Source organism: Rutilus rutilus (assembly GCF_951802725.1).
Source record: "Rutilus rutilus genome assembly, chromosome: 3".
Lineage (NCBI taxonomy): Eukaryota > Metazoa > Chordata > Actinopteri > Cypriniformes > Leuciscidae > Rutilus > Rutilus rutilus.
The window spans coordinates 11,374,015-11,401,726 of record NC_140211.1 but is presented as its reverse complement, the minus strand read 5'-3'; the positions used below and the strand labels follow the sequence as shown (position 1 = coordinate 11,401,726).

The 27,712-nt window shown below is 38.3% G+C and overlaps 1 protein-coding gene across 1 annotated transcript; it reads right to left on the bottom strand.

Moving 5' to 3' along the window:
* Positions 1 to 908: 908 nt before the first annotated feature.
* On the bottom strand, positions 909 to 27,529 carry dtx4a (deltex 4, E3 ubiquitin ligase a). The gene is made up of 9 exons (XM_084403548.1): positions 27,181 to 27,529; positions 25,651 to 25,868; positions 22,738 to 23,716; positions 9,091 to 9,152; positions 8,782 to 8,943; positions 7,970 to 8,031; positions 7,532 to 7,852; positions 7,281 to 7,370; positions 909 to 2,817 (listed from the first exon to the last, which is right to left on the bottom strand). The coding sequence occupies exons 2-9, from the start codon at positions 25,859 to 25,861 to the stop codon at positions 2,590 to 2,592; spliced, it is 2,115 nt and encodes a 704-aa protein (XP_084259674.1). The 5' UTR covers positions 25,862 to 25,868; positions 27,181 to 27,529; the 3' UTR covers positions 909 to 2,589.
* Between the last annotated feature and the right edge of the window lie 183 nt (positions 27,530 to 27,712).

Here is a 27,712-nt window from a genome sequence, read left to right as displayed (position 1 = left end):
AGACAGACAATAGATAAATAGATAGATAGACAGACGATAGATAGAATGACAGACATGCATACAGATAAATAGATATAGATAGAACAACAGACAGACAGATAAATAGATAGATGAAAGATAGAAAGAACGACAGACGATATATATAGATAGATACATAGATAGAAAGAACGACAGACAGACAATAGATAGATACAGACAGACGATAGATAGAACGACAGACATGCATACAGATAGATATATAGAACAAGATAGATAGATTTGTAGATAGATAGAACAACAGATAGATAGATAGATAGATAGATAGATAGATAGATAGATAGATAGATAGATAGATAGATAGATAGATAGAACATTAAGAGCATTAATTATCAAGCTGGATCTTCTGCCTGTAGAGGAAATGACCTGGTCTTAGGAGGGACCAGATGGTCTGTTAATTTGTGTGATGTTCAAATTTTAATTCAGAGAGAGAAGCCCTTTTGCCATATTAATAGGTTCTGTCTAGTGCTTATTTTGGGCCTTTTTGAGAATACTGGTGTAAAATGGCTGTCTACCAACAGTTTTGTCAAGTAATACTACATGTTTTTTTGGACATTTCAAGAATTATGCAAAATAATTGTTTAGTATTGTCCATATTAAATTAATATAATTAAAATGTGTTACATATATTGGGACTGGATCGGTCATAGGCCACAAGGTAATTGCACCAGGAGTGTAGATCATGCCTGTTATTTTGATTTTGGTTTAAAAAACTTTGAGTTAAACATCGCCCCCTGCTGAGTATGATATTTAATGCCTGACTGACATTGGTAAAATATGCAAAAAGGGCCACATTTTGGTTGAGAAAAACAAAACAAAAGCTGCAGCCAGACTGAAAAGAAAAGAAATCCAAACCAGCATTTGCTTTTCTTGAGTACCTTTAATATTTATTCAGTATTCCAGCAGCTATTTAATATGCAAGAGTTGTTTTGTACATTTTATATTATACAGCAACATTAGTTCTCCTAGCTCCATTCTCTGTCTTCACAGTTTTCTGTCCTGGCAGCGATGCCATTTTCACTGTCTCCATAGCAACTATCATGAGGAACTTGGCTAGACAATAAATCAAATCATACAAGTGCAATAAAAGAAATTAAACACTTCACAGTGGAAAAAAAACCTAATAGCTTATAAGAAAAAAGTTAAAGTATATTATAAAATAAAAAAATGATACAAGAAAAATAATTACTCATTTACTTCCACAACATGCTTTTGGATGCAGGGGGAAAAGAATAGTGTACATAAAACACATACATACAGCACATCAACTATAAATGTAAGCTTACACATTTGCATGTACATACATGCAGACGTTTCGTCAACAGCTTTGTAAACAGGTCCATCATAGACCTACAGAGTACCGACCAGAAAGGCAACCGGAGACAGTTTTTCCACAGGATAGAACTTCAACAGACTTAAGAGGGTAGGTTAGTTGCTCTTAGTAGCCATTTAAAAGGCCAACACCTTCAGCTTTGGAGAATCTAAATCTTATTGGTTCCTAAACCGATGATGTCACAATAAAACACCATAATTGAGCTTGGCTCAGTTTCACACAGTCCCTGTTCGGAACTCTTCAGTCTCCGACAGCAAATCCAATCACAAAGAAACGAGTTAATATTTTCACTAAATTTGTGCGTCGTCCGTCCATTGGCCGCCAGTCTCAACGTTTCTTTAATACTGATTAACGAAGCAGTTTCAGTTGAATGTCTCTCTCTCTTTCTCTTTCTCTCTCTCTCTCTCTCTCTCTCTGTTCCTGGAAAGAGATTGGTTCCCATCCCAAAATGAATGACAATACAGGTTTCTCGTTTCGACAATATAAAATAATGTAAGAGATACAATAAAATAAGTACAAATATAAGTGGTTAATGTAAATACTGCAAACATCTCGAAAACTATGTTGTCAAATAAATACCATGGTAATTACTGGAATGTATATGCTAACAAGTGCCACTATGGGGCAGTAAACATTCACGTTCCGGCATCTAAAACTGCAACTGGAGCTTCAAAGTTGGCAACAAGTGGCGGCCTCGGTTGCACCAAGGACGTATTCGCCTCTGCGCCGAATGATACAACTACATGCACAGAAGTACCTTTGTTTTGCGTATCCTTCACAGAACTACAATACATTATATGGTGGAGCAGACACCGGCATCTATGTCTGCAGCCCACTAGCGACAAAATCGCACTGTACAAATCGAGTTTTTGTGGGGAGGACGTTAACGGGTCCTTCGAGTTTTCGAAAAGATAACGGCTCCACCACAATAGCGCGCACAGTGCAGTGTTGTTGGTTAACTACAGTTCTTGCAGCTGGCCGTCCCACTTCTGACAGACTCGTACAGTTTCTTTAGCAGTAGGAGGGCTATTTTCACTGGAAAAAAAACGTTGAGCGATGATGACTTATAAACCTTTCAGAGTCCTTAAACTTCGTTTTGTTTTGTTTTTTGATTTCGAAAGTGTCTCAGGCGTTCTGAGAAACAAGAGCTGGGAATTGAATTCAGATTTGGCAACACTAACACAAAAAACATCCAGTCTTTGTCGTCCCGACTTGAATTTTCAGTCCCTCAGACACTCTTCCTCAGTGATGCCTTGCGCCCTCAGCTCCTCCAGGACGTTGTCAAGGTGGCCGGAGTCTGGGTAGCCGTGGCCGGTCAGGTTGGAGCCGAACTCGGTCTTGTGATGCACCTCGTTCCAAATGACCGTATCCGTCTCTCCTGTGGTGCTGGATGTGCCCACCGAAAAGATGAGCCGACGGTCCCAAGCAACCAGCAGCAGCTTCAGCACCTACAAGAGCAGGGATTGTTTAGAATAAAAGCTGAAAAACCTTACATTTCAAGGTTGAATTGGAATATGTACATTAAAGAGGACCTATTATGCCCTACTACAAAGTCTTAATTTTGTTTTTGGGCTCTACTAGAATAGGTTTTCATGCTGGAATGTTCAAAATACATTATTTTTCATATATTTGGGGCCTAAGCACCCTTTTATATGGTTGTATTTGAGGGACTCTGTAGTGCACCTCTTTTCACCTACAGTAACCAATTTTCATACACTTATAGATCTCATCGGGCCAAATAACTTTCGCACTCTAAGTCATAAGCTTCGCCCCTCAGGAAGTAGGCTATTATGGGTTGTTTGAAAAACACATGCTCTGGTATTTGATATACTCCTCCTAGGCGATTCATCCGATCGCCACCAGACTCAGTCAGCATGAAGCCAAGACATTGAGGATGCTAAATTGCGAGCAAATTTTTGATATCACGAATGGTTTGGCCATGACGAGGCAAGAAATTTATGGTGAAAAAAGGGAAACAGGAAGTGTGTTGTAACTTCTGCACACTGATTGGTTTTGATGAATCTTCAGCTTGTAGGAGGCTGATCACATGGATGTGACTATTGTGAGTCAAAATCATAGCGCCACCAACTGGCAGCAGGAAGTGTGCCAAAAATGCTTTGAAATCGTGCTCTTCAAACCAATCTGCTTCAAACTTTGTCAAAATAATGTCAAAACACAACAGATGCACACCTGTGAAAGGATTCTTGATATCTTGAATACTGTAGTAATGGCGATGTGTCAAACTTTAATATTTTTTTTTTTGAGACTCTTAGCATGCTTTAAATTGCATGAAACTCGACACACACATCAGTTGTTGGCCAGTAGACACCGGCAAGAGCTTAGAAACAGACGTGTAAGAGGGGCTCAGTGGCGCCACCTTTTGACTAAAGTGGGGGGTTAGTTTTATCTATAGTCACCAAACTCGGTACATATATTGTTCTCATTGATCCGACAACCTTCTAATTTACAGTCATTAGCTCCAACCAACAGGAAGTCAGCTATTTTTGTTTAAATGTGGATGTTTTAATCAAGCACTGAATTTTTAACTATTGCTCCAAAGGGCTTCATACAATTTATACTTTTTTTTTTATATAATTAATGCATTATGTGCAGGTTAAAGATATACAGATTGTGTGATATCTGGTTGAAATAAATAAATAAAATCAAATGTAATACATAGTACAACCACATGATGGCAGCATAGGCCTATTTTTAATGGGGTTGAGAAAAGCCTTGTTGCTGAGAACAGTGTTTTCAGACATAATTAATTACTTTTATTAGCTATTGCATTTGTATATATAGAGAAAAAGAGACTACTACTTTCTGTCACTGACTGTTTAGATTTGACTTTTTTGTAAGTGTTGAATTTTCTGGCTCAACTAACTGGTAAACAGCCTTCAACTTATCCTTTGATCTCACTCTGCCTCTGTGTGTGTGAGTCTATTTTATACTTTTGATGGTTTAGAGTTTAACCCTTTCATTGCAGTGTGCTTTTGCCTGTATTAAGGGATAAGAAATCTCTTAGGCCTTCTCTTTTACTATCAATTTGAATGACTAGCATAGATCCAGTTCATTTATGGTGCACTGACAATATATAGTTTTATATAATTAGTTTAATAATCAGGTAAATAAAAATATAAAAAGACCGTAAGATAAATACTTCTGCACTTAAAAAAATTTGAGCTGCAGATGATAACTTCACGCTCATTTGAAATTGATCTATGTTGCTGAGAACAGTGTGTTCAGACATAATGACTTATTTTATTAGGTACTGCATTTGGATATATATATTAGATATGATCAAAATCTACTTTGTCACAGTTTAGATTTTTATATTAATTTTATTTATGTTTAAAATGTTGAATCTTCTGGCTCAACTAATTAGGAAACAGTATCCAACTGTTCCATTGATCTTATTCTGCTTCTGTCTGTCTGTGTGTGTGTGTGTGTGTGTGTGTGCGCGCGCATCTATTTTACACTCTTGATGGTTTAGATTTTAACCCTTTCATTGCTGTGTGATTACAGGATAAGAAATCCCTAAGGATTTAGGACAGGGATCGGAAACGTTGGTCCTGGAGTGCCGCTGTCCTGAAGAGTTTAGCTCCAACCCTGAAAAAAAATAAACTCACCTGCCTGTAGCCTTAAGCCCTATTCGGACGGTAATTGTTTCTCATGGGGACGTAATGTATTTTCAACATTTACAGGGGGCTAGTCTGTGATTTTATTGCCATCTGAATTCAGAATGTCAGTGTTTTGCTCCAACCACCCACATAAAAATCCCTACTTTTTTGCTTTTTAACAAACACCAAGGTCGTGTGGTAATTTAATTGCCTTGCGAATCCACATTCCTGAGTTTACAAGAAGAGATCACTTTAAAATTCACTGTTTAAATCCTTTTCGACCACTGCGGAGCACCGTTCGATAACTGTTGCGCTTCACTGTAATTTGCATGCATTTTACAGATGTACACTTTTATTACTAAAATGCTGGAAAGTATTTAAAAAAACAATTTTTCATCACCGCTCCACCTCAGCCGAGTGGGAGCTGTTAAGAACAATAAGGAGAAAGAGAAAAAAAGCACGTAAACATTTGAAATGGGCCGTTATTGTGGCAGCAATACATGCAATACAATTGTAAAATATGTATTATCTACAATTATATACATTAAAATTTTAAAACAAGCAGCTTTATGTTTACCTCGTGTAAATAAGAGGTTGCATTAACTTATTTTTGCTAATTTCCCATTTTTTCCCATTCTGCTAATTTCCATTTTAAAATGATAAGTCAGAAAACCATTTCAAATATTGCGTGTCTAGCTTCTATAAGTATATAATTAAATAATAAATAGGACATTATTTTCCTATTATTAAACTAAATGTGAATTTATTATTATTCCAAGCATATGACATTTTATTTACAGCAGACCATCATGCGACCGACCACCTGAACAGCGAGTTCCCAGGTTCACAGAACTCGCTCCTCCACGTGAATAAATCGCCATCCGAAAGCATGAGTTTTATCACTGAGGTGCCATGCACATTTATTTTTTTACAGACGTCCACATTAGAAACAATTACCATTGGAATAGGGCTTTAGTAATCCTGAAGACACTGATTAGCATGTTCAGATGTGTTTGATTAGGGTCGGAGCTAAACTCTTCAGGACAGCGGCACTCCAGGACCGACGTTGCCTATCCCTGACTTAGGATTAGTTTTAATGACAAAATAAAGGCATATAAACAGTTTATTTGTAGTGCATTGATAACATCGTTGTATATAATTCGTTTAATAATAAGGTTAAAGGGATACTCCAGTTTTTTTGGAAACAGGCTCATTTTACAACTCCCCCAGAGTTAAACAGTTGAGTTTTACCGTTTTCGAATCCATTCAGCCGAACTCCGGTTCTGGCGGTACCACTTTTAGCATAGCTTAGCATAGGTCATTGAATCGGACAAGACCATTAGCATCTCTCTCAAAAAAATGACCAAAGAGTTTCGATATTTTTCCTATTTAAAACTTGACTCTTCTGTAGTTATATCGTGTACTAAGACCGACGGAAAATGTAAAGTTGCGATTTTCTAGGCTGATATGGCTAGGAACTATACTCTCATTCCTGCATAATAATCAAGAAACTTTGCTGCCGTACCATGGGTATAGCAGGCGTAATGATATGACGCAGCGCCTGAAAATAGTCCCCAGCTCTGTAACTTCCAACGTGACTGGGACTAAGTTTGTCTAACCTATTAGACCTATTTTCAGGCGCTGCGTCATATCATTACACCTGCTGCACTCATGGTACGGCAGCAAAGTTTCTTGATTATTACGCAGGAATGAGAGTATAGTTCCTAGCCATATTAGCTTAGAAAATCGCAACTTTACATTTTCCGTCGGTCTTAGTACACGATGTAATTACAGAAGAGTCAAGTTTTAAATAGGAAAAATATCGAAACTCTTTGGTCATTTTTTTGAGAGAGATGCTAATGGTCTTGTCCGATTCAATGATCTATGCTAAGCTATGCTAAAAGTGGGACCCCCAGACCCGGAGATCGGCTGAATGGATTCGAAAACGTTAAAACTCAAATGTTTAACTCTGGGGGAGTTGTAAAATGAGCCTATTTCCAAAAAAAGTGGAGTATCCCTTTAATAAAAATACAAAACCAAAATTTTAAGGTGTAAATGATAACTTCACATTCATTTGAAAGTGACCTATAACAATTTAATTGATCTCATGGATGTGGCTGTTGTTGCTCACGGTCAAAGTGGCACCAGCTGCTGCAGCAAATGTGACCTTTCATGCTCAAACATCAACATTACACTGTAAATTTTTTATTGTAAAAAAAAGCATAACAGGTCCTCTTTAATTAATAGCAGTAGATGAATGAGATTGCGTTTGTGAATGTCTGGACACTCACCAGACGGCCTTTCTCACTGTCAGGGAGGTAGCAGTGTCTTGGAAATCCACGAGCTGTGAAGGGCTTCCCAGGGTTGGGATGCTCTGGACCCTAAAACAATCATAGAAAGAGCCGTTTAGACCTACATTGTAGTTATATAACACTGCAGCAGTGCAATATACCATGTAGGTGGCACAAACGCCAATGCGAATGGATGCTCTGGACACTGCAGCGGTTTTTAACAAGCTCGGTTGTAAGTGAGTGACTCTTACCTGAATGCCAGGGGGTATGTTGTAGATAATCCGGATGGTTTTGCAGTCAGGGTGTCCAGGAAGGGAGTGAGGAATGACGTGGTACTCCATCTTGCCCGGTGGCTGGTTGCCGGTTTTAACACCGTAGATGGTTTTGCAGGTGGGACACTGAAGGCTGCCGTCTTTGTTGCCGTTGTTGTACATGGCCACCAGGCACTGCAGGTGGTACTGATGTCCACACTGAGACAGACGACCAACAGACTCTGCCCGAGAAATGCCACCGACACCTGGGCCTTTATAGCCAGATGGACCACAGAGAGACTCCATACAGATAGTGCAGTCCTAAGAAAACAAGAAAACAATTAGTTTAATTCAGTTTAGTTAATCTAATGAAAGATATCTAATGATATATATATTACATCTTAGTTATAATTAAAAATATCAATCATGTATGTTCACCTCCTCGGGTGGGTTGCGGACTTTCTGGAGATATCTTCTAACAACTTCTTCTGAAGTTCTACCTGCTCAAATGAAAGAAAAAGTAAGTTAAAACAAATGAGGATTTAGAGAAATAATCTGTCACACATTTTATTATTATGTATTATATATTGATATACATACACAGACTATTGGTCAAAAGTTTTTATCTTTTTGAAAGTCGTGTCTTCTGCTCACCAAGGCTTATTTGATTAAAAAAAAAATACAATAAAACCAGCAATATTGTGAAATATTATTACAATTTAAAATGAATGTTTTCTATTTTAATATATTTTGGAATGTAATTTATTCCTATGATGGCAAAAGCTGAATTTTCAGCATTATTACAGTCTTCAGTGTCACATGATCCTTCAGAAATCATTCTAATATGCTGATCTCTCTCTTTCTCTCTCTCTATATATAGATAAATAAATAGATATTATATTTATTTATATATATATTAGTGCTGTCAAATCGATTACTTGCAATTAATCACATCTAACATAAAAGTTTGTAAATATATAATATATGTGTGTATGCATATATATATATATATATATATATATATATATATATATATATATATATATATACACACACATAAATTATGATTCGTAAAACTTTTAAGTTTGTTGTGATTAATCGGTTTGACAGCACTAATATATATATATATATATATATATATATATATATATATATATATATATATATATATATATATATATATATGTGTGTGTGTGTGTGTCATATATATAGTATATATATAGTATATATTATAATTTGCATAACCTAACCTTTGCGGGCCTGCTTCTTTGAGGTTTTCCGGCAGCAGTGGCCGAGGCCTGGCACAGGTTTGATGTCGCTCTTGCTGACAGGTGGGGGGTGGAGCACAAGTTTGGGCGGGCGGGTCAAGCAGACTGGGAGTCCAGCGGCGCTCATTAGGATCCCAGTGATACCTAACCAAAGACAAGAGAGAGTTACATCTGTTTTGTATTCATCTATTTTTAGGTTCATTGTCTTTTGTTGCAAAATTATTCCAAATATGTTACTATATTTAATCATCACAGTCACTATTTATAACTTATTTGCATATTGTTTCTCACCTGCCAAAGCTGGATGGACAGGACTGGATCCATTTAAGTTCTTCACTGGGACGGTGGGGACTCTATAAAGGTATAACAAAAGAAACAAGACATGACACATGCTTCCACTACGCAAGCAACGTTTCGCCAATCAGAAACACACACACACGCACCTCAAGGGTCTTATCGATAATCATAATCTTGATCCGAACAGAAATAACCATGTAGTTGTCACAGCTACACCTGATTACGTATCACCCCCGTCCTGACCCGCAGACATGCCGAGTCATGCTGCAGTGTGTAAACCAGGTCACACCTTCTGCCAAACCCACTGCTGCCACTAACTAAACTGGCAGTGAATCAGCAGACAACAGCAGTGTACCGCACATCAGACCCTCGCATGACCTGATCACCTGCTGCCCATATGTGACTGCCAGAGAGTACTTAGTCAAACATTTCCATGCCATCTCACCTCAACATTACAGAACATGAGTAAAACTACAAATCTTAACCAACAGTGAGATTTCGAACGAACAAAAACTACTATTGAACAAAGACGTTGGCATATAACTACCATTAAAGGCAACTAATGTAAAGTTGTTTTTATGTTAAACTTCAAAAATAAAAACAAATGACAATAACCATTGATAAATGTCCATGTATTCTATTGTTTTGTTTTTTTTCTAGAAAATTTTACGATAGACTATTTTTCTGCACCCTATAATTGAGGGTTGGTTGTTAAAAACCATTAGAGAACTATTAGCTTACCAACTATTGAACAAACAAGACAACTAGAACAACATGTTCCAAGATACTCACTGTTTGACCTTGATAACAGTCATGTCTCAACTATTCCGATGATCTCCAAAGAAAAATCTGAGTCAAAAAGGAAAAAGCGAAAGTAATGTTTGGATTCTTGCTTGCGTTCTGCACTCAAACTTCTTTGAATGTTTGGCAGTCTCTGTACTCGGTAAGATTGATTTGTTTTCCCCCCTCTAGAGAGCCTGGAATCAATGTAGTTTTGTTCACGTATATCCCCTGCCTCTCTCTCTGAGTTGTTCTTCTTCTGGATGAGTTTGTCTTCCCTCACTCTGTCAGCTGTCGCTCTTATAGAGCTAATCCTCGAGTTTCCATCTGTTGACAAGCAGGAAAGAAGGTGATCCACGTCACAGAGACCGGGATTACCTTTCAACGTCACACACTGACACACCGCCATAAGGTTCCATCACACTGGCACATAGTGCACGATAGTTGCTCACACACACACACATCCATACCATGTGTGTGTCCGGCACGAGTTCAAACATTTTGGTCGTATATGGGCATGCACAGCCAGTGACTATAATGACACAGACACAAGGATATATATGGATGAATCTCACAAAACCGGGATCATATCTCACCCCAAATTCGAAAGGAAAATAAATTCAGAAATTATATAATATAAAACATATAATGTACTTAAAATAAGCATAATTATATAAATTATATATAATATATTGTCATATATAGTATGTATATATATATATAAACAAACTATATACTGTGCTTATTTTTTAAGTACATGATATACATTTTTATGTATTAATGTATTTTTATATATATGTATATTAGTGCTGATAAATCGATTAATCATGATTAATTGCATCTAACAAAAGTTTGTTTATATAATGTGTATATATTATTATATTTATATATATATATTATATATGCATGTGTGTGTGTGTCTGTGTATATACACAGACACACACACACATAAATATATATTTTATATATATAAAAATATATTTTATATATATATATATATATATATATATATATATATATATATATATATATATTTTATATATATATATATATTTTATATATATATATATATATATATATATATATATATATATATTTTATATATATATATATATATATATATATATATATATATATATATACACACATATATGGGGGAAATGTGATGAAAATAATGTCACATTGAGAAAAATCTTAACTGTCTGAAAAATTGGCTTAATTTTATTCTAAAATGTGACCTGGACATGTTTTTTTGCGAGATTCGCTCGTACAGCATATAAACACAAAGATGTTGGTGTGTGTCATAGTAACATCGATCTAAAAAACTTTATGATGCTGATAACGGAACAAGGATAAACAATGATATCATAATCGTCATGAACTGTGACTTGTGTCCTGGATGGCCGGAAGAGTCCAGACTAAATGTGGAAATGTGTGTGACTGTACATGCTAGCAGAAGTGTTATTAATAGTATACAAGCTGATCGTATGTACGTCACATCAAGTGCACGGAAACCTCGAGACACAGATCCGTGTGCATCAGCTGATGCGTTCACGGAAAGGTGTGAAGGTACAACGGTGCCGCCACCAAGATGAAGAATGAGTAGAGGAGGGAGAGCAGGGAGAGCAGGGAGCTGACGTGCATGTGCTGGTGGGGGTGAAAGAAGGCGACCGGAAAATCTTCAGTCACGTTTGCTGCTGGCTAATCTAGCGGTATTAGCACAAAACCCATATGGCTGTAGGCGTAAGCACAACTCGCCTGATCAAACCACAGCCAGATGTAGCCACTTACAGACAAACATGAAGAGAGCAATGAAACACGGAAGGGAACAGGTGGAGACGAGGATCTCTGACGTTAAAGGGCTTGATGAAAAAACTCACTGACAAGACCTTTGAACTTGATCTGGTCACAATCTTTTTTACTTTTTAGCTTGTTTGAAGGCGGCATTGTCGACTGAATCCCATTTGCCAGCCCTTTTGCTTCTGTTACGGCAAGATTGTGATTATTCCTTTGTTTCATAAAATATTAGATGGTAATACCATGGTATGTTCATATAAACCATGGTGCTGAATGATTACGATATTCAGATAGACTACAGTTAAAGGTTTGAGGTCTCTAAACTTTTGTTTTTGTTTTTGAAAGCTTTTCTATTTTAATATATTTTAAAATGTAATTTATTCCTGTGATCAAAGCTGAATTTCAGCATCATTCCTCCAGTCTTCAGTGTCACATGATCCTTCAGAAATCATTCTGATATGCTGATTTGATTCTCAACTCAAGAAACATTAATACTTAATTAATACTTACTTAATATTAACAATGTTGAAAATAGTTGTGCTCAAGTCAAGGGGTTTTGCTTAGCTTCTTAGCTTAGCTTAGCAAAGAATACCATGGTATTTGTCCAAAAAAACAGTATTAACATGGACACATTTAACACATTTTGAAAGTGAAATCTGTAAAGCTCTATTAATATTCTTACCATAAAACAATCTAACAGAGTTCAAACAAATTACACTAGCCTCACATTATCATGATGCATATTGGCCGAAAAAAATTAAAAATAAAACAGTGATTCTGTGTCGAAAAGGCACGTTTTGTGCATTTTGTGTGTATTATGTAACTATAATTCAAGCCAGTATCATGACAGTAATGCTTAACTGTACTACTAATGTGCTAAAAGAAAATAGAGTGAATCCATTGCATGAATCTAACATCCATTACAAGTGTACCTGGAAAAGATCAAGTAGGTTTAAAGGTGAAGGGTCATATTAGAGTGAGAGAGTGACGTCAGGCTCAATTACATCCAGCTATAGGCGCTATATGGGATCACTCGACGCCCACTGCAGACACTCAAACACACCTACAAAAACTGAGCATGAATGAAGAAGATTTAAAAACACTCACGGGGATAAACGTGGTGCCGCTAGCCTGTGGCAGAAACACAACTGAAAATAAACTCAAATATAGAGCAAACAAACATTGCGATAAACAACTAATCATTTTCACCATCAACTAAAACACCCACAAAAACTGAGAAAAATGTGCAAAAATTGTACCTTTAGGGGTACAATTTTCTTTTTTGGGTGAACTATCCCTTGAAGGTACTACTATGATCTTTTCAGAGGTAAATAAGGTACAAAGATGTACCTTTAAGGGTACTGCCCCAGTGACAAGCTGTCGTACCCCTAAAGAAACCATTTTTACACTCGTTTTTTTTTTTTTTCTGAGTGACAGACAAATACTTTCTTCCTGACTGGGCCAAGAGTTTGAGAGACCAATCCTGACTGTTAACAAGCAAATCCTGACCAGTGACAAACGAATAAACATTTCCTTTACTAACCTTTTTAATATTGACTTGGTGATAAAATGAAAAGGATAAACACGATCTAAAATTAAGTCAAATAAAATGTTACACTTTTGTCTGAATTTTAAGATCTATAATCCAGACATTTCTCAGACTCTCCAGACATAGAGTTTTATTTCTAGCTCCCTCTAGTGGTTTACATATATATATATAAACACTTGAGACTGTATTTGCACAGGGTTCTCAAGTTTTATCAAAAGCTTGGAGTGAGATCACATGCGGTTAGGGGAGGAGCCCTAATGGAGCCCCGCCCCCACCCGTCCGTCCCCGCCCCCCAATTTTAACCATTGTTCATAATTAACCAGCACAAATTGAAATTATAACAATTGGTAAATCTGATAAATGACAGAGCAATTAATCACATCAAATATAGGCTACTCTTTAATGTTATATTTCAAAATTACAAATATACAAAAATATAACAAATTGCTCCAAACAGTTTGGAAAAACAAATCTTTTTGCATTTTGAATGTGTCTAGTCTAACCCTACCCTATTGTAAACAAATGACATAGTATTAAGGTGTGTGTGTGTGTGTGTGTGTGTGTGTGTGTGTTGTGTGTGTGTGTGTGTGTGTGTGTGTGTGTGTGTGTGTGTGTGTGTGTGTGTGTGTGTGTGTGTGTGTGTGTGTGTGTGTGTGTGTGTGTGTGTGTGTGTGTGTGTGTGTGTGTGTGTGTGTGTGTGTGTGTGTGTAAGTGTGACCTGGTAAACCTTACATTATGGGGACAAAATGTCCCCACAAGGATGGCAATATCCGAAATCCTTGTTCGTGTGGGGACATTTTTTGGTCCCCATGAGGAAAACGGCTTACAAATCAAAAAAGTTATGTTTTTTTGAAAATGTGAAATTGCAGAAAGTTTTCTGTGATGGGTAGGTTTAGGGGTAGGGTTAGTGTAAGGGAATAGAATATACAGTTTGTACAGTATAAAAATCATTATGTCTATGGAAAGTCCCCATAAAAAATTAAAACACTACGTGTGTGTGTGTGTGTGTGTGTGTGTGTGTGTGTGTGTGTGTGTGTGTGTGTGTACACAAGAGTATATACTGCAGCTTATGAAATGTGTTTTGTGTTGTAAGTGTTTTGTTGCACATTTTGACGCCTTGATAACATTGATATAGGCTATTTAATGTTCTGGCCTAAAAATGTTAGACGAGCTTTCTTAATTCCAACTTACCTTCTCCATCACGACCAGATCACGACGTGTGTTCGCGTGATGTTGTTGGTTACTTAGTAACGAACGTACGGCGGCCGAGAATTTTCCGTCAACTTCCGTGTGTTTGCGCCTATGGTTCACGCATCTATGTTGCCTAGTAACGAACGCAATCTGGCCGAGATACGTGCTGGCGGCAGGAAGCTTCACTTTGTGTGCCTGCGCCTCGTATACAACGTTATAAAGCTTGCAGGACAACTTGGTTGGCATTGCATTTTCAGCGTGAGAAATACACGGTGTGGCGTGTGAGCGTGTGAACTGGTTGAATTGCGTGTGTCTCACGGCCAATGCGTGAGACTTGAGAACCCTGTTTGCATCACTCGACAACAACAACAACAACAACAACAAAAGCACACTGTATATTTAGCAAAAACAGTAATGGACTTGCATAGAATATCTATGGGGAAATACATTTAGGAGGGTTTAGGACAAGGAGGTCACCTATGCTAATGTTTAAGTTTTATGTTTCTTATGCATTTATTCTTGTGCAATGTCTTATGCCGACACTTTGACTTGGGTGCATTACTGTAAAGATGATTTTTGTCTGTTTGCAGGTGAAATAATATTCTGAGGTAATAAAAAGCTATTTAGGACCTGGAACATATCAGTAAAAAAAAAAAAAAAAAAAGTTAAGTAAATCCTGTCTATTAGCACGCCTTAACAAGTTATATGTTACCGTAAATATTGGACACTGGGGTCCAAAGGTCTCAACACAGGTGAAAATGTTCCTACTTTGCAGTTAAAATTGTATTAAAAACAATGTTCGCTACAATTTATATTTTATTATTTTTTCCTCTCAATTATGTCACAATAACAATATGTTATATTGTTTAAACGATACATTTTCTCATAACGAGATGTCATGGTGTTAAACCGATATATTTTCTCGTAATAACGACATATGTCATAAAAACAATGGTTTTACCATTATAATGGGATATATCGCTAAAACAACATATTTTGTACCTGACATGGCAAGTGTGGAAAATAGGTTTTTAATCACAGTCCGCATGTCATCACATCCAGCTTCGAGTTGTAGCATAATCGAATTTCCGCATAAAGAAAATTTTACGAACTTGGTTGAACTTGACAATAGAATGGTGCAGGTATGGTGCACTTTGTAGGCTAAAACGCAGAAGTGAGTTAGCATTTTAGCACTTCCAGTTCCATCGCTTCAAAGTCAATGGCTTTTTGAATGGGGTTTTGGTTTAAATGGCTAAAATAAGGTCTGTGGTGAACAAGCTCAAGACACTTTCACGTTTTATTCTATGACATAAAATACATCAGTTTTACCCCACTCGTGATTTTTTTTAGACATTACGTGTCTAGAAAAAGGCGGTTGCTAACAAGTGGCTAAATGGGTCTACAGAGGCTGTCGAGGACATTAAACAGGGAAACTCAATCCGCTTTAACAGCATCATTATGCTTATAATTGTGCTCTCATAAAATAGTCAAACGAAAATGTTTTTTTGTTTTCTTTTAGATAAAAGCTGAAAGAGTTGTCAGAACCTGATGGTGACGTTGAATTCATGGGACCGTGGTGTAGATCGTTTACAGCCAACCTTTAGCTTTTTACTCCTGGCGACTGCATTTCGGCTTCAAAATTCACAAACCTTGTGTTTATCTGTGATAAGTATCTTGATGGAAAAAAACGTGCAAGTATCATAAACTTTTGTTATATTTACATTTAGTCACTTAGCAGAATCTTTTGTCCAAAGCGACTTACAATTTAGGATGTTGATCACAGAGCTTGTTTTTAGCGATAATCCAAAAGCCTATGGGAAAATCCTATTGGGCTTTTCTCGAGGGAACCAGTGTGATGCGGACTGCCCGTTGGCCTACAAAGTGACGTCATCCCTGCATCACTCTATAAACATTGGGCACTGCCATCCATACAGGCTAACAGCAGAAGTTATTTTACTATATTATTTGAAGCTTCCACTTTTCAAATGATAGAGGCCTATTTCCCACGTTATCACGTCACATGCAAAATATTTAAATTTAACAATATAATATCTTGTTATAACAGGAAAGCAGATCATTTTTATGACATAATTTCATGTTGTTATTAAGAGAAAATATATTGTTTTCATGAGAAAATATGTTGTTTTAATGACACAGCATCTTGTTATGATGAAAAAATACACATCTCGTTATTATGACATAGTGGAAAAAATAATATGTGGCATTCATGCGCCTCTGTAACACTTATATTATCAGGACCTAAAACAAAAAATGATTTTCAGAATTTAGCAATTGGTTTGTCCCCTTTCACTTCATTGACAGAAGCCGTTATCTGGGATATAACTTGTGCATTTAACAGCATAAGCTTTCTAGTTTAAATTAGTTTTGACATTGTTCAGGGTGGTCAGACTTTTGGACCCCACGCACGGTGCACCACTGTTCAAAAGTTTGGGGTCGGTAAGACTTTTTAAGGTTTTTGAAAGAAGTCTCTTATGCTCAGCAATGCTGCATTTTAGTCATATATTGTTACAATTTAAAATAACTGAAATCCATCCGATCTAACATTTTGGCACAATCCAACACTGACCCCAAACTTTTGAACGGTAGTGTAGTGTATATACAAAAGATATATGATATACAAGATGATACTGTGTTTATCCACAAAACCACAGAAGTGTTACATAATGCTGAGCATTCATGATTGCCATTATAAGATGTTTCTGTGCGTGTGCATGCTTGTAAAAATCCAAACCCCATCCTGATGCTTATCAGTATGCCAGTGCACGCCAGAATATGACGTTCGTTGGCTCACTTCACTTTTAGTGGCTCGCTCCTCATATGCCACTACGCATAAACCTAAAATCTGCGCTCCTCCAGTGTCTGAGACAGGCGTTTGTGTCTACAGGACAGCGTCTGAGTCTCACACAAGCACACACACACTCAAAACAAACACTTGCTCAATCAAGCAACTATTCCCAAACCTCCTTCACACAGACTACCAAATCTCTTCCCCCTCCTCTGTCTTTCCACTGACACCCCCCTCCTCCCTCCTCCCTTTAACTGCATTGTGTTGCAAATATAAAACCCAAGCTGCCGACTGCCAACAAAGGTTGCCTTGGATACGCACTCGGCGCACACACACGCTCTCGAAAACACTCGCACAATAGAGCTAAAGGGGCCCCCAGGAATGAATGGAGCCTGGGAACGGGGAACGGGGAGAACGGGCCAGAAAGAAGGAGGTGGGAGTCTAATGAACGAGACTGACCTGTTGACACTCATGGAGGACTCCCATCGACCAGCTACGTCTAGAAAGCTTCCTTTCATTAACTATTCTCTTGCCTTCATGGAGCCCACAGGCCACACAGTTTTTCCAAGTATAATGTGACATCCAAAAGTTTGGATCTTTAAAAAAAAGAAGTCAATACTTTTACTGTATTTTTGATCGAATAAATGCAGCCTTGGTGAGAAGAAGAGATTTCTTTCAAAAACTTTTAGTAGCAGAACAGAAGTGTAATATAATGTAACACTGCACTATTACTTTCAGAGACTCACACTTCCTGATCCTAAAGTCTAGTATAACCTAAGCATGATCCTCAAAACCTATTCTCCGTTCCAGACCTCGGTCGGAGTAGTGTTCATTTCGTTAAAGGCATAATTTTATCCCTTAAAAATCATGTTTGATCACCAAAAAAAAAAAAAGGAAAAAAAATGATTCATGCCTTAAAATATGTACATGAAAATGTAACTCGTGAATATATGCGGATCCATGAATATGCAAATTAGCCCCGCCTCCACTCACTCCAGCTCTGAATACCTGATCCACTCGCTCAACTTTTCTGTAGTAAACACTACACGATGGCAAGTGGAAATATTGGTTTAATTCAGCCATAATATATTATGCTAGAACCAAAAACTGATGTGGAAGAGTGAATTACACAGGCTCGTACAAGTCGATGAATCAGAATGGTAATGCGTTTTATGTATCACTCTCTACAATGTCGAACATATAACAGTAATTAATACGATTAGCCTTTTGCTTGACTACGTTATCAAACAGCTAATAATGTTTTGCTAATGTTACACAAACCATGTTCCTGTTCGCCATCTCAGAGTCAGACAGCTGTCTTCAAAAAATCTGAATCTTAGAAACGCTTTGAGCAACTCAGAACGTCAGTGGAGAACGGCACAGTTCATCATAACATCGTAATATACATCATACACATACAGTAATTCACCCAATATATTGGTACATGTAGCTTTAATGCTTGCAGTTGCCAGATTTCAAGAGTCTAAAATCCCCTTTGCAATCTGGCAACCATGTGCACCCGCTCTCTCTACTCTGTGGAAGAATCACGAATGATCTGAAAACACAGACAAACAAGTAAGCAGGAGTTTAGCGATCTCTACTGAGATATTCTGCTCAAATGAAAGTGTCACTCAGTCAGTCAGTGTTCGCTTGCACTGTTTGCTGCGACTAAAACTGCGATCAAACCTTCTCAGCGAAGAAACTGTAATAAATCTAAACACGGATCTCGACCGCATTGTTCTTGCCGAATTAATGCACTAAAGCAACTCCTGTGTGACAATTCAAAGTATGTTTTTGCTGTTGTCTTAATAAGAAAACATTCATGTAATTTGCAATTATTGAAACGTTTAATTTTTGAGGGAAGTTTCTTGCTTTACCAGTTTTCATTATGTGGAGAGCGTGTTAATTTATATGATAAACAGCCTATAATAAATCAAGAAACTAGATGAGGTAAAATAAACCATGCATGTCAGTTGACATTCTCTTGATTAAACAAAACAAAAAATTATAATGATAATCATTGCAATAATAATTTTGATCAAAATAATCATAATGATCAATTTAACCACGAAAATGTGACTAGACTAAAATGCACAGGCATTTAGTCGACTATACTTGACTAAACAAAAACAGGATAAAATTGACTAAAAATTATAAAAACTAAAAAGCACATTTGACACAGGACTAAGACTAATTAAAAAAAAAATTAACCAGTTTAAATTTCCCATCTCTGACCACTAAGTGTTCCACTCATGCCACTTTCTAGACAACCTGTACCAATTCCACTTGAAAATAACCAATGAAACACTGCTTTAGTCGTCACCATCTTGGAAACTGTCAAATTACAGTTGAGTTGAGGTTGAAAGTTGGGATCGATCCATTCTGACGTTAAAGGTTTAATGTTTGACCCCAGTCGCCGTTCCAGCGGTTATGAGAGAATTCTGGTTCACTGAGTACCGAGGTCCGGATCCAAAAGTAAAATGTGAAAGCAGGGTAGAATGAAATTCAGGTTCAGACCAAGCGTTTAAAACACTACAGGCCAGCAGTGCTAAATTAAACTTTCTTACTTTTGACAGGCCTAAATGTGTCAACCTTTCAAGTATTCTTGAAACACAAGTTCCTTTTCTACAAAAATAAACTATTAGAGAAGTGAAACCATTTCAAAGCACAGGCCTACATACAAACAAAACAAATGAACAAGTAGTCTAACCAGATAAAGTCAACAAATGAGATGTACTGGATTCAAGTTCTCAATTGTCATGTTTTAATACAGCATTTTTAGTCTGTTCCCAAAGGTGAAATGCGTTCTGAAAACAGCAATAAGTCTGAGCTAACTATCCCTGTGTACACATCTCAGAGTGACAGACTTTCTGTAAACAGTCAAGGTTTTGACATTTGAGGCAGCAGAGGCTGAATTCAAGCTAAAACATTTAACAATCTCACATTTTATTCACAAGGAGATGCAAGCACAAAATTTGGTCTTCACAAGCGTTTTGTAAGTTAAGGTGGGGTCACATTAGAGAAAATTGGACAAAAAAAAAAGTTTCAATTAGCAAAGAAAAGTGGAAGCACAGTTCAGGGATCACTTTCGAACCAAGCAGCTTTCTGTTGGTCAATGCATGACCAAATTAGGAGGAGCAAAATCTGCATGGGTAATTTTTTTTACCTCAACCAAAAAACTCCCGATCACGTGGGTTTCTATTGAAATGACTAGATTTCGCCCATGACAAACATTGCAATGGTAAATGTGACCACCTGTAGGCGGCTGTACCAGTCAAAAGTCTGGGGTCTGTAAGATTTTAATGTTTTTAAAGTCTCTTATGCTCACCAAGGCTGCATTTACTTGATTAAAATTTGTAAGAAACTTTAACTTGTGGTGGCAAAGCTGAATTTTCAACAGAGAATGACCCTCAATCAATGTTGAAAACAGTGCTGCTTAAAGGGTTAGTCCACCCAATTACTTCATCCTCACTCATTATTCACCTAGTTGTTACTCACCCTCATGTCGTTTCAAACCCGTAAGACTTTCATTCATCTTCGGAACACAAATGAAGATCTTTTTGATGAAATCTGAGAGCTTTCTTTCCCTCCATTGACAGCTACGCTACCACCACTTTGACGCTTCAAAAAGATCATAAAGAGATCGTAAAACAAATCCATATGAATCGAGCGGTTTAGTCCAAATTTTCTGAAGAGACTCGATCGTTTTATATGATGGACAGATTGAATTTAGGCTTTTATTCACATTTAAACATTGATCAACTCACTCATCAGTTGTGGTAAACGGAAGCTCAAGCATGTTTGCTCGACGTGCGAGAAACAATGAGGTTCATTCTCGTGTTACGCATCACGCTTGAGCTTCCCCAAGAACCAATGAAGTTCATTCTCGTGTTACGCATCACACTTGAGCTTCCGCAAGGACCAATGAGGTTCATTCTCGTGTTACGCAGCACGTTTGAGCTTCAGCAAGAACCAATGAGGTTCACTCTCGTGTTACGCAGCACGTTTGAGCTTCAGCAAGAACCAATGAGGTTCACTCTCGTGTTACGCATCACGTTTGAGCTTCAGAAAGAACCAATGAGGTTCATTCTCGTGTTACGCATCACGTTTGAGCTTCAGCAAGAACCAATGAGGTTCCTTCTCGTGTTACGCAGCACGTTTGAGCTTCTGAAAAGAACCAATGAGGTTCATTCTCGTGTTACGCAGCACGTTTGAGCTTCAGCAAGAACCAATGAGGTTCGTTCTCGTGTTACGCAGCACGTTTGAGCTTCAGCAAGAACCAATGAGGTTTGTTCTCGTGTTACGCATCATGTTTGAGCTTCAGCAAGAACCAATGAGGTTCATTCTCGTGTTACGCATCACGTTTGAGCTTCAGCAAGAACCAATGAGGTTCGTTCTCGTGTTACGCAGCACGTTTGAGCTTCAGCAAGAACCAATGAGGTTCGTTCTCGTGTTACGCAGCACGTTTGAGCTTCAGCAAGAACCAATGAGGTTTGTTCTCGTGTTACGCATCACGTTTGAGCTTCAGCAAGAACCAATGAGGTTCCTTCTCGTGTTACGCAGCACGTTTGAGCTTCTGAAAAGAACCAATGAGGTTCGTTCTCGTGTTACACATCATGTTTGAGCTTCAGCAAGAACCAATGAGGTTCATTCTCGTGTTACGCAGCACGTTTGAGCTTCAGCAAGAACCAATGAGGTTCGTTCTCGTGTTACGCAGCACGTATGAGCTTCAGCAAGAACCAATGAGGTTCGTTCTCGTGTTACGCAGCGCGTTTGAGCTTGAGCAAGAACCAATGAGGTTTGTTCTCGTGTTACGCATCACATTTGAGCTTCAGCAAGAACCAATGAGGTTCATTCTCGTGTTACGCATCACGTTTGAGCTTCACCAAGAACCAATGAGGTTCATTCTCGTGTTACGCATCACGTTTGCGCTTCAGCAAGAACCAATGAGGTTAATTCTCGTGTTACACATCACGTTTGAGCTTCAGCAAGAACCAAGGAGGCTTGTTCTCTCGCATCAATCATGTCCGTTTGAGCTTCTGTTTATGTTTGCTGATAATAAGCCTTAATTCACTCTGTTCATCATATAAAGCGATCGAGTCTCTTCAGAAAATGTGGACTAAACCGCTCAATTTCGATGGATTAGTTTTACAATCTCTTTATGAACTTTTTGAATCATCAAAGTGGTAGTTGTGTAGTTGTCAATGGAGGGACAGAAAGCTCTCAGATTTCATAAAAAATATCTTAATTTGTGTACCGAAGATGATGAAACTCTTACGGGTTTGGAACGAGTGAGTAATTAATGACAGAATTTAAATTTTTGGGTGAACTATCCCTTTAATATGTTTGTGGAAACCGTCTTTTTTAGGGATCTCTGATGAATTCAAAAGAACAGCAAAAACGTACTGATCGCATCCTTTTGAATGCTACACTCTTTAAAATAAAGGAAAAGCCCCTTTTGGAACCTTTCTTTTCATTTAATTTACAATTACAGGTGACTGCAGTTGTTACAACTTACCCTGATGCAATGAGTGCCCGTGACTGTGCCATGGCGATTCTCTGCAGGGCGGGGCGGCTAAGGCCTGCCAGACTACTGCGCGGTGGCACCGGGGCGGCACAAGCTGCTGATGCCGTAGACACAGGACCCAGAACACGAGCAGACGGCGTGGGAGCGCAGGTGGTCACTGTAGATATAAGGGCGTTGGAGGGTGTAGGTGCTGTAGGGTTGGACGCAGAGGTCGTGTAAGGTATGGCAGAAGGAGGCGGGGGTGGCGGTACAGCAGGTGGAGGAGGACGGTTGGAGGATATCGACAGGGCAGCAGTGGCTGAACCCAGCAGAGAGAGGGAGTGTCCGAAGCCTCCGCTAGCACCCGAGGTGGAGTTCCTATGTGGCGAGAGGACTCTGGAAAGGGAAGGAGGGTGAGGCAGGGTTAGAGAGTAAGAGTGTCCCCTTGATGGCGCCTTTGGGCTCGGCGGCTTGGGTACCGGCGGGGGTTTCCGCCCGAGAGTTTGTGCCATGCTAGGGGTCTTGACGCCCAAGACTAGCATACACTGTTGGCAGGAACATGGCTGACCAAGTGAAGTGATAGCAGAAGCTGGGAGAGCTCCACTGGGATAGGCACTGCCATTCCCTCCACTAACCCCAGAAACGCCCACTCCCAAGAGTCCACCACTTCCAGCAGACGACCACGCGTGCGGCTTAGGCAGCGGGCCGGAGACGAGCGGGTAGGCCAGGTCTGAGCGCCTCTGGATGCGCCGGCGCCGTTGCGTCTGTCCATTGATCTGCGTCATACTCTGCAGGTCTATAAGGTAGCAGAAGCCCAACGGCGTTAAGTCCAGCCAGGGCTGCTGCCGGTCCCGAGCCGCCTGGATGGCGATGCTGACCTCTGTGTCGTACGGCGTCCATGAGCCCGAGTCATTCTCCCACTCCCACACCCAACCCTGACCAGGGGCCGACCGCGGGTCGTAGAAACTTCGCCGCACGGGTCTTAGTGTACCTGTAAGGAAGAGCAGAGAGGTTAGTTTAGCAAAACTACCAGGATTGTGCACTTTAAAATGCCCACTAAACTATTTAACGAGCACAGTCCTGTGTTGATGTATTTCTTATTAAAAACAGGAATTTGAACAGGAAGAAACAGGAACCCATAAGACTACCGCTCATCTTCAGAACACAAATGAAGATATTATTTTATGAGCTAATAGGCTGATTACATTTTAATATTTTAATTATGAGCTCTATGCATGTGTGTTGATCAGTGTTTATACACGAAATTAAATCTGTTCATCATTTAAAGCGATTAAACCGCTTGATTCATGTGAAATACTTTTACGATGTCTTTTAGTATTTTTTGGTTGTGTGGATTTCCAATGGATATACCAAATGAAATCAAATGAATAAATACAACTATATCAAAAATATCTTTGTTTGTGTTCTGAAGATGAACTGAAGGCTTACAGCTTTGCAATGACATGAGGATGAGAACATGATAACAGAATTTTTATTTTTGGGTGAATTATACTTTTACTTAGCCAATGGTCTATTATTAAAATGTTATTAATAATTATTAATCATTTGTATTCATTAATTATTTAAAATATTTAAATTATTATATTACTGAATTACAATTCATTTATGTAGTAGTACATAAAAAAAATATATATTATAGCACATCATACACAGATGACTCATGATTGTTTTTACCTTCTATTTCTAGAGGCACGTGTTTTTTTATAATTTAAAGGGAAAGGGGCTCTCAACTCTAAGAACTTATTATTGGACAACAAAAAAAGTATATGCGTGTACAAGATGAGTCATCTATATTAATTGATCCACCTGAGAGAGAAAGAATGCAAACCTTACATGTGCATATCTTAGTGATGCACTGAAAAAAATTCAGCCAAAATTGTTTGTCATGACGTTTAATTTGTGCTTCTCCAATGATGTGTTTTGACTGTGTCAGTGTTTATTTTGTGAACACAATGAGGAAAAGCTACAACAGGCAAAAACTAGTGTTAGTGTTTATGCACTTCAATGTGACGAAAAATTTATGCTAGAGAAGAAATATGTAAAGTTTATCCAGCTGAAATATCGAGAGGTGTCTGATTGCCGAAGAACTTTACTATGACTGGTTTAATTTATCACCTGAGAACATGACACCCTGAACAGCATAAAGAGTTCAATTAACCAACTACACAAATTTAATCGTTTTGCAGCAAAACTATGCGTTAGTACTTCAGTACAATTAATCTCAAGAATTTGACAGTGCATAAACTGCAACACAAAGGTTATCCATCAGACCCCCCCTTCATGACCTCGCTCTACTACCATTCATTTTTCCATCTCCTCCTCCCTCGTGTTTTTGGAGCGATGGGCCGCTACCCTTCGTCGACCCTATTCTCCGTTCCTCCATCTTCCCATGAAGTCTAGTCAGTCTTCCACAATGGCCTTTGTCAGGATGGGTGATAGAGACTCCCAAAATTCTGACAGCCAACAATCCACCCCTTTGTTTCGGCTTCACGTTGCCCCTTGTTATAGGTTTCAACTCATCCCTTCATTCTCGCCAGCAAAGCACTCATGTGCATTGACAAAAATCATTAGGAGTTCATGGCAGAGCCACTTGAACTCCACATTGCATGAGACATAAACAAGTGTGAATTACAAACATTAAGCTTTAAACTACATCAGTGATCTGACTTGAGAAAAATGAAGAGGTTGTTGTTGCTGAAATGAAGGTTTTGAGGCCCAGCCCAACCTTTTTCATACCACGGTGAGCTTTCAAAACATCTGCAGACCTTTGCCTTCAAGTCATCACAATACAGATCTGAGTTCATTGGCGCATTTGTTTGATCTCAGAGCAAAGGCACCGTATTAATAAAACACAATAGATGAGCAAGAAGATAAAAAATCATGTAGGATATCGTTCTCTCTCACCGGTATCTTGCCGAAACTGGTGCATAGACTGCAGGTCAATGATGTACGGCGATAGACGCGAGTCGACCTGGCCCAGAACCACGCTCCCGGCGCCGCGAGGGTCGCTGCGGATCACCGCCTCGATATGATGGGACACCGCCGGGCTGTAGGGTCGCCAGCGCCCGTGCTCGTTCAGCCATTCCCAGACGACCACGGCCGAGGCTAACAACATCTCATACCTACGCGAAGAAAAATAAAGTCACGTCCACAATAATGACGTCTGAATGTGTCTTGACTCAGTTCATTATTTTGCAGCGATTAATTCCCGTGCACAGCACAGGTGCGTTTAGAAGCAAGCGATGCATTTGACCACAAAGGGAATGTTATGCAGCATGCTGTGGCAAGCCATTTGAGCATTTATTCCTTTATAATAGTGTCTACTTTATGTTTCTAGTGCACGTTTTTCGATACTTGTTGTGAGTAACCTAATAGCTACAAGTAGCCTACCTCTTTCAATTTCAATAATAACATGCATTATTTATCGGCTAATTGTCAGTATCATTACTAGTACCTATTCCAGCTTTACTTGCATGTATTTACTTAATACTGGTACCCATTTAAGAGACTATTAACACTTTAGTTTAGGGTACAATTCTCACTGTTAACTAACTTATTAGCATGCATATTACTATGATATTGTCTGTTTATTAGTACTTATAAAGCACATATTAATGCCTTATTCTGCATATTCTACATCCCTTAATCCTACCCAATACCTAAACTTAACAACTACCTTTAATAAGCGGTAAATAATAGAGTTTATTGAGGCGTATCAGTCGTAGTTAATAGAAAGTTAATACTGAGAATTGGACCCTAAAGTGTGACCAATCTTGCTATTAATTAATTTAATTTAGTCTCTTTGAACTAATAAAAAAAAAGTGTAACAGTGTAATAGGTCCAAGCAACAACTGAAATAATATAGTCAATGAATAGTAAATAATCAAAACCTGAACCATATATACAAATATGAACTCAATAGCAAAAATCTGCAATTTGTTACTATTAAACAATGATTAGCCACTTAGCAATGGTACTATAACAGTAGGCTACTAGTAATACCGAAAAAGAAACAGAAGTACAGAAACAGAAGGTAATAATAACAATGTATTAAATGTAGCAAATAAAAGTAACATAAAATATATAGACAATGTAAATGTTATAGACAATAAATGTTAAAACCGCTTGCCACAGAATGTTGTGTTACATGCAAGACATTTTAGTAACGCATTTCTTTCATTGCATCCTTAAAATGTCCATTCTCTGATATAGAAAAATGCAAGGCAGATGTTTAATTCTGTTCGTCATCATAACATTCATTCTCTTTAATATAAAATGGCAGCGGTTCATTTTGTCATGGTGGCTCAGTTACTTGTTTTATCTGTCAATTATAACATATTCACAACCCATATTTTCCAACTGAACGTTCAAGATGCAAAAGCAAAAGGCCCGTTATCTCCCAAATGCGACGAATTAAAGCATGCAAGCACTCACCAATAAGAGATCGTTCGTTTGCATTCAAATCATTGAAGAAGGAGGTAATTCCTTGGGCGAATCCATCTTAACTTGAGCAAAAAAAGTATCCGTGCGATGTAACAATAGTCCCAGATTTTTTTCACAGAGGAAAAGGCAAATCGAATTATTGCATTGTATTACTTTAAAATGCACAGTCGACGCAAAGCGCAGTTACAGATCTCTTAAACGACATGCCTCATTTTACCTACTGCCGCGTAAAGACATTTAAATGTTATTCTTATTCTAGTAAGGAATGTGCAGGATTCTTCGATTGTTTGCGTGACTCTGCCTGTGGCCACGCCCACTGGGGGCTAAACTGGCCAATGGCGTGGCAATCACGACGCCCACTGACGTTTAACTGACCAATGGTCTGCGCAGGAGTGCAACTTCCGACTCAAGTGTCTCCTCCTAAAATCTTCACAAACGTACGTGCATTCGATGCTTTTCTACAAGATATCAAATAAAATCTGTAAATTCAGCGACTGTCATCATAAAGAATTTTAGGATGCCG

Excerpts from the sequence above, each read along its gene's own strand:
- dtx4a (XM_084403548.1), bottom strand. The coding sequence starts at position 25,861 with ATGTTGTTAGCCTCGGCCGTGGTCGTCTGGGAATGGCTGAACGAGCAC. Across the intron at positions 8,032-8,781 it reads AAAGAAGCAGGCCCGCAAAG|GTAGAACTTCAGAAGAAGTT; the intron begins GTTAGGTTATGC and ends TCATTTGAGCAG. Across the intron at positions 2,818-7,280 it reads ACAGTGAGAAAGGCCGTCTG|GTGCTGAAGCTGCTGCTGGT; the intron begins GTGAGTGTCCAG and ends CTGCTCTTGTAG.